Source organism: Cyprinus carpio, chromosome A21, assembly GCF_018340385.1.
Source record: "Cyprinus carpio isolate SPL01 chromosome A21, ASM1834038v1, whole genome shotgun sequence".
NCBI classification, from domain to species: domain Eukaryota; kingdom Metazoa; phylum Chordata; class Actinopteri; order Cypriniformes; family Cyprinidae; genus Cyprinus; species Cyprinus carpio.
In genome coordinates, this window is record NC_056592.1 from 15,862,995 (window position 1) to 15,875,816 (window position 12,822).

At 35.0% G+C, this 12,822-nt stretch overlaps 1 protein-coding gene across 1 annotated transcript; it reads right to left on the reverse strand.

Annotated features, from left to right (window-relative positions):
• Positions 1 to 4,850: 4,850 nt before the first annotated feature.
• On the reverse strand, positions 4,851 to 12,807 carry kiaa1191 (KIAA1191 ortholog). The gene is given in 10 exon segments (XM_042711498.1): positions 4,851 to 5,847; positions 7,571 to 7,752; positions 7,847 to 7,926; positions 8,102 to 8,199; positions 9,730 to 9,777; positions 9,780 to 9,804; positions 10,022 to 10,215; positions 10,435 to 10,546; positions 11,956 to 12,077; positions 12,599 to 12,807. Coding segments are annotated over 8 exon segments (864 nt in total). The 5' UTR covers positions 10,460 to 10,546; positions 11,956 to 12,077; positions 12,599 to 12,807; the 3' UTR covers positions 4,851 to 5,635.
• Between the last annotated feature and the right edge of the window lie 15 nt (positions 12,808 to 12,822).

Here is a 12,822-nt window from a genome sequence, read left to right on the forward strand (position 1 = left end):
AATTTAATCAAGCCATAGAAGGTGAGAAGAACTAAGGTGAAATGATACGGTATCTACATATACTAAAGCTGAATGAATCATAGAGTTTAATATTTTGGTTTAAAGCCAAATATGATTCAGGTGTTACAGAGACTGAAAAGATCAGGTAAACTGATAGACTACCAGGAAAAAGTATGATACCCCTTTGAAATAATGGGTTTGGACTATCAATTTAATTCCAGTGAAAACAAATCTTAATGCTACATCATACAATGACATTCTAGGGAATTATGTGCTTCTGACTTTGGATCTTTCCTATTCCAGAACAATAATGTCCCTGTGCCAAAAACAAAATCCATATAGAAATGATCTGAACACCCCAACACACACACACTTTTTTTTTTTAGATGAATTGAAACCAGACCTCACTGATCTTCACATCCATGTTCTAACATTCAGAGGAAGAGTACAAGCTGTAAGGACAAACCAACTCATATTTGTGCTTATTGAAATATACATACTTTAGACTATATGCTGTATCATTCAAGATGATGTCAATGATCTCTACTGTAAAATGAGTCATAAATTGAAGGACTGTTTTAAAATAGCTGTAAATTACAAACAGATGCATTTAAGTAACAATAGATTTAAAAAAAAGAAAAAGGTTCACTGTTTCAAACTGTTTTGAGCTGCGTCAGAATCCTGTAATTTATCAAAATAACACATAAATAATGATAATAAAAAAGCTATTAATATTTTAATATGTGGTTTGAATTACAGTAAATGCTTTAATCACGTATGTGCTGTCAGAGCTGTCCAGTATCATCATTTGGCAGTCAGTGACCACTAAAAGGGTGGTACGAGCAACAAACAGTCACACCCTCAAACAATTATTTAACAGAGCCAAAGTGCAGCTCCAGTGGCTGTGTTGAAATTGCTTTTACATTGTTTTTTTTTATCTTATTTGACTCTTTATTATCTCATATAGCCTACGGGCGCCAGTTCAGTAAGACAAATTACAAAAGAGCACATTAAATGGGCAATAGTTTATAAGAACATTCATTAACTTTATATAATGTTTAACAGATCAGTAGTTCTTGGACATTCATATGTGAAATGGATTCATATGTGAAATGAATAAAAGCTTTATTTAAAAAAAAAGTCAAAACATTTTCCATGGCACATTCAGACCCTGGGTGAGTTAGCTTTGAGGCAAATGATGTTGTACAAAGCAGCACAGCAGTTGAGTTCATTTAGACATTCTAGTTCAGCTAAAAGGATATAATATAATATAATATAATATAATATAATATAATATAATATAATATAATATAATATAATATAATATAATATAAATATAATATAATATAATATAATATAATATAAATCATAAAATAACATAAATATAAATTTTTAAAGAAAAGTTAAACACAAACACAAGAACATATTGATCAGTTGAATGACTTTGGATTGTGCTCATTAATAATATAACCATTGTTTATTCTTAACAAATTAAAAACAGAGTAAATGAATGATGTCAGAAAGCCTACAACATAAATATTATGAATTGTTATATAAAGTTATTTTATCTACCATATAACATAAAAACAGACCAAATATTAGGTGGCATATTTATATATTCATTCCTATTTAAATAAAGCTGAAACCTAAATGCTTTCCAGAAATAGGAGAAGTCCCTGAGACATTTGTATGATTAATTATTATTAAACATGTTAAATAAATATTTAACTTGCATGAAATGCACACTTTATGTTTATAAAGCACTTTAATGTAGGACTCCATACTGTAGAAGAAGTACACCTAAAATTAAACTATTTTGTAAATCTATGACTTTTTCTGCACTTTATGCCTAGAAAAATACATCATAATTCACAAACAGAATTGTGCATTAAAGCACAGAAATGTACTCTTATATTGTTTCATTTATAGCTAGATTGTAATGTCATTTCTATGGAGTTTTTCCCCTCTCTATGTATTTCCTGAACACAAGACCATGGATTTAATAGTTCACTGCTCACAAACTTGGATTGGCATAATTTTTTTCATTTGGCCGCTGCGATTCAAGCGATTGAATCAAGAACTGTGGTACTGGATAACTGGGTTATGATTTGACTTTTCTTGTTCATTGCCAATCAGACTGATAGGCTCAATGCTGAGAGCGTCTGCAATGTGACAATGGAATGTACATCAAGTGGTTTAACTTCACAAGATCCTCTCATTAATTCATATTATGATTTCGCCCTTCTGCTGCAAGTCACCTCCAATTATAGCACACACTGAGCGCTCATTAATGGAAATTACTATTAGTCCCATTTTTCCACAAGTCTATCAGGTTGATTATCAAAGGGGGTGCTCACCAACACAAACATGTGAATTAATGCAAACTGTAGAAAACATTTGGAAATATGTAACTAGACAATCAGGCTGTATAAGTTACCCCTAATAAAAAGTCACTTCCTCATGCAAAAGGACAAACTTGTTAGCAGGAAAACAGCTTATAAAACACAATAATTATAGAAACCCAAACCCAAAACCTGCAGTTTTTGTTTTCATTGTTCAAATATGAACTGAATGCATTGAGGCATTGAATCTCAAATTATTCCCAGCTAAGTGAGCACATGTATTTAACTCTTTGGGCACAGTAAAACCATCTGCATTTTTAAAAAGGTAAGTGAAATATGTGTTTGATTTAATAAATAAAGCTCAATTATTCCTATAAAAAATATAATAATAATATATATAATATAATAATAATATATATATATATATATATATATATATATATATATATATATATATATATATATATATATATATATATATATATATATATATATATATATATATATATATGTATATATATATATATATATATATATATTAAGTTCTGTAGAGGCAATTGTGGAAGATGAAATTGCCTCTATGAAATGCATTTTACTTTTACTTTTTTGTGCTGTCTAGTTGTGTCCACTGACATGTCTTCTATATATATTTAGATCTGCATTATGACATGTTTTATGTTACTTCCTTATTGGAGTTTGGACACAGACATCATCTTGTAAAGTAAATGTACAAATTAAGTAAACTTAGATTCATGTGCAAGGACATATTTTTAATACATTTGAATAGTCAAATTTGGCCACAAATGTTTTTTGTTTTTTTTGGTCATTTCATAAGAAAGAAAGAAAGAATAATAAGAAGAAACGAAACATAATTACTATAGGTTCATAAATAAGATGTTATTATTGGTCAATATTTTCTGCTATATATGTTCAGTAACATTGTAAAAAAAAACAACAAAAAAAAAACAATCTCACTGGCATGAATAATAACGAACCAATTCAAAGACTTCTGATCTCATGTTAAGTGTATTTAATCTTAATCATGATTGTGTCTTCGAATCACAGCCTGGGTAACATCAGCAACGCAATCAAACTTTATACAACAGTGTGTTATCCATGAGCTCTGAGCCCACGTCCACATGTTGTGGTCAGACTGTGATCTCAGCTCTATCACAGTGTCTCACAAACAACAGAGGCCCTCACACTCTGAGCTGGGTGGACCGCCAGTCTTCATATTAAATCCAGACATCCCAGTGAGACTGCCAAAGAAGGAAATGACCTACGATGTGTCAGTGTGTAAAAGTACAACGTCACAGAGGGATTGGAAAAGGGCTCTGGGAGGAGGTGAGCATATGTGTGTGTGTGTGTGTGTATGAGAGAGAGAGAGAGAGAGAGAGAGAGAGAGAGAGAGAGAGAGTCTCTCTGAGAGTGAGTAAGTGTTGTTGGGTGGAGGGTGGTGGGGGCTGGACTTCCAGGAAAGCGTGTTTACCATGGCAGCATAAGATGTGAGGAGACTGCCAATGGAGCAGCATATGAACCAGAGAAACACAGGGAAGACACTGGGAAGGATGAAACAAACGTTGGATGTTAGTTTCTGGTTTGATGTGACAAGGATTGTGTAAAGGATCTACTGCCATTAAAGAGTTTTGATCACTTATGTTGGAAGACATCTTTACAGCAAAGATAATCGTCATTTCAGTTTCATTTCTATTTCAGTTTACCCAGTAAAAGTTTCTATGATGGTATATCTGACATGAGTTTCTACACCAAAAGACAACACTTTTAGGAGGCCACTGCCTCCTATTGGCAGATAAATGTATTGCAAGAGGGAGGGAAGATGTCACCTGACCAGTAGGGGTCTCCCCAAGAAAACACACACACACACACACACCCCTATCTAAAAGGGCACATTGTACAGACCTCTACAAATATAGTTTAAATAATATAACCTAACCCCAACAGAAAATAAATAAATAAAAATAAATACAATTAAGACTCAAAAGGAGGCTTTGGGAGATTTCTTTGTTTTTGAAAACTCTTATGCTCACCAAGGCTGCATTTAAATAGTAAACAGTGACATTGTGAAATATTAAAAACATGATTTTTATAATGTAATCTGTTCCTGTGATAGAAAAGCTTCAGTTAAACTTTCTACAGTCTTCAAGTGTCACAACTCTTTAGACATAATCTGAAAGTGCTGAATAAAATATTTTCTTAAAAAAAAAAAAAGATATTGTCAGAAAATATATGAACAATTATGCATGTATGTCGTGTATGTAAATAAATTTAATTTAATATTAAAAGCAGTGTACACATACAATGTTCATGCATTTTAAGCCAATTAAGAAATTTAGATTACAAAACACAATTGAATGCTGTACACAGTTAAGCACATTTAATAGCTTGCAATGCATGTGCCCTTGTAAGATTAGTTTGAACTTTCTTTATCATTGCTATTACCAAAAACAGTGAAGAGTGAATTGCAGGAAAGACATTCAAGAGCAAAAATGGCATTTATTTCCATTTATTTATTCATTCATGTATTAACAGATCAAACAAGATCAAAGTAAATACATTCGACCTTTTGAAAAATTGAAACAATTTTAAACTTGTAACAAAAATATAAGACATCCTCTGTCCAGAGCTGTTACATTAAATAAAATGTCAGCCAAAGTTTTTTGTAACCTTCAGTCAATTCAGTGCCCTCGTCATTGGTCACACCATCCTCGACATAACCGTATCACAACGATGCTTTAAATGTCATAATACACAACAGCAAAGACTTAAAAAATTAAGTTATCACTGAACCCACTGTGTATTGATGATGTTACACAGGAAATCACAATATCATTTCTCAATATATGACAATAAGCTCTAGGCAGTTTTCTAACTTGCTATGTGATGGAACGAAAAAACCCAACACATAAAAACACTGCTTTGGTTCACAGTCAGGCCATGAATAATTACACCACAGTACATCCAAAAACATCAAGGAATGCACGTTCTCACACATACTAGCTTAAAGTAACACTTTAAAGGAAAAATTAAAAGGCAAAACAAAGAAGAGGCCAACAAAAGACAACAGCACCAACAAAAATGCTGCTACGCACTCACACAGCATCTTTTGAGGATGAACATTTACTTAGACACTAGCAAAAGGATGAGTCTGTGATAGGGAAAAGCAATTATTACTGCAGTGACCCAGCAGCAAGACAGCACAAGGGAGTAAGAGAGAGGGTAGACCAGCTACAGGTTCACTGTGTGTACAGCTGAGGTGGATGTAAGGAGTTCACTTAGAATCCAGAGGGTGTCAGGACGTTCATGTCCCGGTGTTTGAGTTTGTGAGGTCGGGTCATCTGTCTCTTCCCATCCATGGTGGGGATCTCCATCTTGGGGGGAGCTTGGAAGTTGGTGGGGTCTTCAGCCAAGCGGGTGGCCTGGGCTTTCATCACTTCCATAGGGGTGGGTTTCTGAGCTCCTTTATAGGATTGCAGGGCAAAGCCCCCTGTGAACAAACAGGAGGGGGTGGGTATGAATTTCTAACATCTAGAGGGGAAGGCCAATGAACTTCTAACACCTCAGCAATGCATGTGTAAAAAGCTCTCTGCGGACGTTTAAAACATTTTACAGCAGTTCTTTGATAATCGATATATTACGACAATCCGATATCTGTTGATATCTATGAAAACAAAATGCCTGTGAAAAGGTTAAATCCCTCTTCTAAGTACAAATTGCTGAAAATGAAAATTCTGTCATTTATTCACTCTCAAGTTGTTTTAAACCTGAATAAGCTTCTTTCTTCTGTTGAACATAAGTTCTTTTGAAGAATGTGGGTAACCAAACAGTTAAGGGTCCCTATAAGGGTTGGGTTTTGACACAAATTCGATTTGATTATCCTTCACATGCTTGTGATTTGATTTGAATTGATTCCGATTCAATATAGATTTTGAATATATATCAATATTTCTCAAGAAAAAAAAAAAAACCAACTATTGCTGTAAAACACACCTGAGAGTCAATCATATGGAAGGTTGAAATTTGCTGATTTGTATACAAACACTGTAAATATACTACGTTTTTGTAATATTAAATTTATAATACTAACTTTAAATTACATAATTATATTTCTACTTGTATTCATTTTTTGGAACAAAAACATTTAAATGGTGGCTGTCGATCAGTTTCGCGCTGCCGCCAGACTAGCCAATGCGCTACAGCGATCTGTCACTCCAAATTAAACAACCAAAACGTCATCGAATATTTAAATGTTGTAATAAAATGGACAGAATTTGAAATCTGACACTTTTTTTTCTATAAAAAAGTAACAAATCACAAGAGCCTATTGCAATTTATTGGATGGGAGGCACACTACAATGTTCCATTCACTTTCTGACAGGCTACACTAATTGATTCTTGGGATTTATGAATCTATATTGTTTCATAAAAATGAGAATCAATTAAAATCGAGAAAATCAATATTTTTTTACCCAGCCCTAACTTCCATATTTTTTTTTCCTTCTATGAAAGTTAATGGGGACCAGCAACTGTTTGGTTACCCAAAATATCTTCTTTTGAGTTCAGCAAAAAGAAAGAAATTAATACAGGTTAGGGACAACATGACAGTGAGTAAATAATGACAAAATTTGAATTTTTGGGTGAACTATTCCTTTAATGACGAGCAGCAGCATGTTTACTACAATTAGTCTGTCACTTTAAGAGCTGCACTCATCTCATATACTGTGCACAGGCACGTTTCCTTTTTTCTCTCAACTGTTTACTTTCACTTTAGACATTACCGACTGTGTTTATATGTAAACCTTGTGTGTTTTGACACTATTAGTACGATTAGAAGCGAAAGATAACTTAGTCCAGAAACCAGGCACTGTTTGACAGCCTTTTTAGTGTGCCCTCTTTTTCTTAGGCTAGTTAACTTATGTTGTCGTTTCCCTCATTCATGTGTTGAGCGCCACCTCAAGGACCCATGAAGTAGCGACGCTGGGAGCAGGAAACTCTAGAGCGCCTTATTTTATGAATCAAAATATCGATATTTGGCACCAGCGTATCGATTCTCGTATTGCACAGAGAAGGACAACGATATGATATGAGTGTTACATTAACTGTTGGAAAAGGTTTATTTAACACAATGGGGGTTCATTAGGTTAATTTTCAATTTTAAGGAGAATATGAAGAAAGGATTGTTTATGTATAAAGTGCACCATTTGGTTTACCTGTTATGGCTGGATCTGTACCTGGGTCAGTTGTGGATTTGCTGACTTGAGGTCGTGGTCCAAAAGTGCCCCAGCGTTCTACAGGTCGATCACTGGAAGCCAGATCTATATTGGAGTTGGAACTGGTGCTCATCTCAAAGCCTGTGAGAGAAGCGGTGGAGCTCTGAGTGCTGAACCATACCCTGTCAAACACACACAAAATCACCATCTCATTTTTCAGTACAAAAAACGACTAATGCAAAACAAAGGATGTGAAGCTGTTGACTCATTCATTACCTGCGTCTTTGCTTTTGGGTGTGACTGAGGGGTCCCGGCAGGCGTCCGAAACTGATCCAGATGAGGCTGTTTCTCCGCCGCTAATTTCTTCCTGCGCTTTGCATTTGAAGCTGCTACAACATCCAAAACTTCATATATGCTTTAAAAAAAAAATTTGTTTTGAGGCTATCAGATCACAATCTATGCTTTGACATTTGAGCCTGTTGAACTAAGGATCTCTGCCTACATGCATCGACTCTGCAGCAACAATGGTTAAATCGGGTCTCCTCTTTTCAGGCCTTTGTGTGGAGTGTAGACTGTATCAGTCAGTCCTGCTTGCTTCTCGAACTTGTGCATGCTCTCCTGGGTCTGCTCTGTAATGCAACATAATAGATCCCATTAAGGCCACAAATATACACATTTACACCAAATTAACAATGTGAAATCTGTGCATGAATCAGGTGATATCATAACATTCTTACTGCTGCCAACTATTCATGACAGAAGAGGCTTTGCCTTATCACCACAGGGACCCGGAGGTTTAGTGAGATTCAAAGGTAGCAGTTTAATTTTACCATTCCTTCTGGCTCATCCTCCTAAACACATATAGGACATCAAAATTATCATTAGCCTGCAACAGCAGTTCTTAAATTGGTATTCGAGGGAAGTAAAAGGTGGATAAAACTGTTTAAAAGGGAAAATGTTTATAAAAATGTTTAAATCTCATTTCTTTAAGATGCAAATACATATTTTCATACTTTGCATTATCAAAAAACATACTGATTACAATTTTTTTTTTAACAAATCTTCTATTACACAACCCTTGACATTAAAACACAATTTCAAACGTGCCCCATATTTAAGTACATGGTCCCTTCTAAAAGGTTGGCACTTAAGTGGACAAGACTTTAAAATGAGGAAAAATGAAACCCCAGACCTACTGTTTAGTTTTTTTGTACACTAGGATTAGGGTAAGGGTAAAACAAACAAAATTAAAATAAGAGCAAATCATGATGAAATATATAAATTTTATTTAATTTCCAGTGTTAATTTTTATTGTTTTTTTTTTTTACCACTTAAAAGTCATTTGGTCTAGTACTTCTTCAAAAGCAAAAGAGAAAAACTGTAAAAATGTATAATAAAAATGTAAACCACACACCTACTGGTGAAAAGTTATGGCTGGACTAACCTACAACATCAAAACAGTGGATTTGCTGACTCACGGTCGTGGCCAAAATATCCCAGTTTTCTACGTCAATATCAATATACTTTTATAAGCCAGATGGTATATTGGAAATTGGACTGGTGCTCATCGATATACAGTAGAGAGATATGGTGGCATGCTCTAAGTAGCTGAACCATAAGAGTCAAAACACACACAAAATCAATAATCCAATTTTTCCCAAACAAGACATGCTTTATATTAAAAGGCTTGTGAAATAACTTGTAAGATCATTCAGCACCTGCGTCTCTGCTTGGGTCAATCCTGTCAGATGCTCTCACAGCTTATGTGCGACTGACCAGAGATGGCTCTTTCTCTTCTTTGGCATCTGAGTTTGAGATTTGAAGTTTTCCTTAGTTCATCCAAAACACATTAAATTTTTGGAGATGTAAAGATCACTATTTGACATTTTAGAAAGTCATGAGGATCTCTTTCCAATTTGCATGTGACTCTGCCACACGATGGTGCATGGGTTCTCCTCTAAATTCACAGCCTTTTGTGAAGGAGTGTAGCCGCAGATCAGAGACGGAGCCTGCAATATTAAAGGAGCACAATAATCTCCTGACTAAAATATGCATTGCACAAAAAAATATTGTAGTTGGACAGTAAATGTGGCCACTGTTTTACACCAGTTAACACTTGAAATGTGATGCATAAGGCAGTGTCATCATAACATTCTTACTGATGATGAGGGAGTTCATGACAGATGAGGTAATTGGGGCTTTCACCACTTTACCCCTCCTTCTGACTCACCCTCCTAAACAAAAAAATGACACAACATAATTAAAACACACTAAACCACATAAACACAAACAGGACATACCAGAAGAACAACAGAAAATCATACAACAACAGCAGTTCTTAAATCCCCCAGGTATTTAAAACCCCCAGGTGGTTAAAATACGTTTTAAAAATTATATTTTTTCTAAAATAAATAAATAAATCTGAGTCAGAGACAATCAATGCACACACACCTCAGCAAGTCGTGCAAACTTCCTCTTAGGTATAACAGGTCGCCTCCACAGGTTGTTAATATTAATGTCAGATGGAGGTGGAGACATAGGGCACTCAAGATTTTCGTCATAGCTGAAAGCTCGACGGGTCATCCCTATAGGGATGGACATTCCCCCGAGGAGTCCCTCTGAAGCACCTGGACCTGCTTCCAGGGCTGAAGTAAAAGAGAAAAGCACTGTGTCAATAACATATGAACAAACAGCTACTTCAAACAGCCACAATTTAATGCATTTAAAAAGAGAAACTGCTGTCAAATATTGTCTCTTAAAGCTATTTAAAACAAAGGTGAAAGTATCTTAAAACCCTTGACAAGCCTTTAGAAAGTAATTTTATGCACTGCAACGTGTAAAATAAACAGGCCCCTCTGCTTTACCTGGAAGGTCTCCAGGTCTGGACATTATGGCTACTGAATGAAGTGTTTCTGTTGGACCAAAAAGAGAAGACAGCCTGGACGAACCCAATCAGATGGAACTGATGAAACAAATCTACAGATGAAATTAAGAGAAAGGAACAAGTAACATATTAACAGAGCAATATTTGAGTTTAAGGCCAAAGAACCATCCAACAGCCTCAGATTAATCATTAAAGAGACAGTTCTGCAATCCTCTGGTACGCACTCTAACTGGATCACAAAACATCACCAATGACAGAGTGACTGAAATTCAAAGATCCCTGATATTTCTGGACAAATGTTTCACACCTGGGTCTATGTGATAATACACAATATTGATAATAAACTTCATTTAGCATTCAATATCTAGCCTATATCTAAACAATCAGATGCATGTTTTGTGTTCAGTGAGAGCTGCGGTTTCATCTACTGCACGGCATGATGGCATATAATGAAATCTTTATGAGGACCAAAGACAAGACGAACCATTTTGGTGTCCGCATCAAAATAAATTTACAAAATTGAATCTATAGACATAGAAAGCATTATAAATGCAAGTGTCTACTTTAAATGTTTCATGTTAAAAAAAGTTCAAACATTGTTGAAATACAGTTCTATTGTCATTCAGCATAACATAAGTTTATGTAAAAAAATTAAGCATACTATACTGACCTGCACTGACTGTACTAATAAAGTATTATTATTATTATTATTGTTACACCTATACAACTTATTAAAACCTTATTTATTATTATTATTATTACTGAACACATTATTATAAATAATAATAAAAAAATAATTAATACAGTAAATCAATTTTTACAGCTCCTTATTTGGCAAAAAATAAAAATGTCTTTTCTGATGCTAATTAATTATTTTAATTTAAAAGATTAATTAAACTGTAAACATTTTAGTAATTAGTTTTTTAGGCATCATTTTTGATAACAAATCTGTCATAAAGAACAGAATCCTGGGGGGAAAAGGGAAACACTAACTCTATGGAGTTTACTTATAAACAAAGAATGTTACATTTATATTCATTCCCAAGGTTTAACAAACATGTGGTATGCCTTTCCTTTCCCATAAATAGTATGAACCAAACGTCACGATAAATACTGATATTGAATGACAAATATTGTAATAAAACATTCCCATGTGGTGTCCACCATTGAACCATATGCTCACTCTTTCCATGTCCAATACAACAAAACTCTATTTAGGACCACATTTACATCTTTACTATGCAGTTAGTAGTCACAAATAATTTCTAATGCATACCTCCATCTGCTAACATAATAAATGTAAATTATGGGGGTACTTCAAAGTAAACATGTATGTATATTTGAGATCATACATTCTTTAAACAATCATTTTTAGTGCTAGTAAAATGGAAATCTCTCCAAACTGGGAGAGGTTTTATGTACACACGTTTAGATTTCAAAAGCATATCTATTCTTATCTACACACGTGTGCCTTATAAAATCAAATGTGACCATCTCTTACCAGTTAGGGGCAGCCAAAGCACCACTGCTAGAGCACAGGTTGATCTCGCTGACAAGCTGAGATTTGCTCACTCAGCATTGTGGGACACCAGGGCGAGCACAGCCAGGAAAAGACAGAAAGAGCTAGAGAACAAGCAAAAGCCATAAAAACACAGGGAAGTTTTGACTGACTGCAATATAAACCAGCTGACTGAGAAGATACCTAACGCTATAAGTTACAGACTACAAATTAATCTGACTCTACAATTAGACTAAACGGTTTTAAACATTTAAGTGATAACGCAAGAGTGAGCAGTAGTGTCGTGAGAGTCAGTGCATGCTGGGAATGGGATAACACGAGCTGCCCTGCTGATGTTATGTAACGTTAATGCTGCTCACTTTCCCAGAAAGTTACTGATCCCCGCTAACGCTAACTTACTTCAAAAGCTTACGCACTAGCTTTAAGCACAACAGCTCGCTTTTGTTTTCAAACATTATTTCGCTAAAGTTTGAAAGTATTAAGGAACAATGAATCTTCCACTGAACACCACCGCATATTTTGACAATAATTGTTAAATGGTAAGTAAATGAGCGGACTAGCTGTTCAATCCAGTTTTGGCGACCTGAAACCGGTTTAAAGGACGCGCACGCGAATCAATTTTTACCTGCTGAAGTGTTCCCGCGCCTCCTCTACAGCAGCTAACAGTCCAGGAGAGGTACTAAGGGCACTTGTAACCGAATGGCTAAATTACACATCACATATGTTTGAGAAGAGTTGGCCTTTGTATCTGCCATAACTACCCCTTCCTTTGGGACTCTGACAATAACCAACAACACAATACAGCTGGGGATACAGCCAAACAGTCCTCGCTCAATCTCGCGATACTCT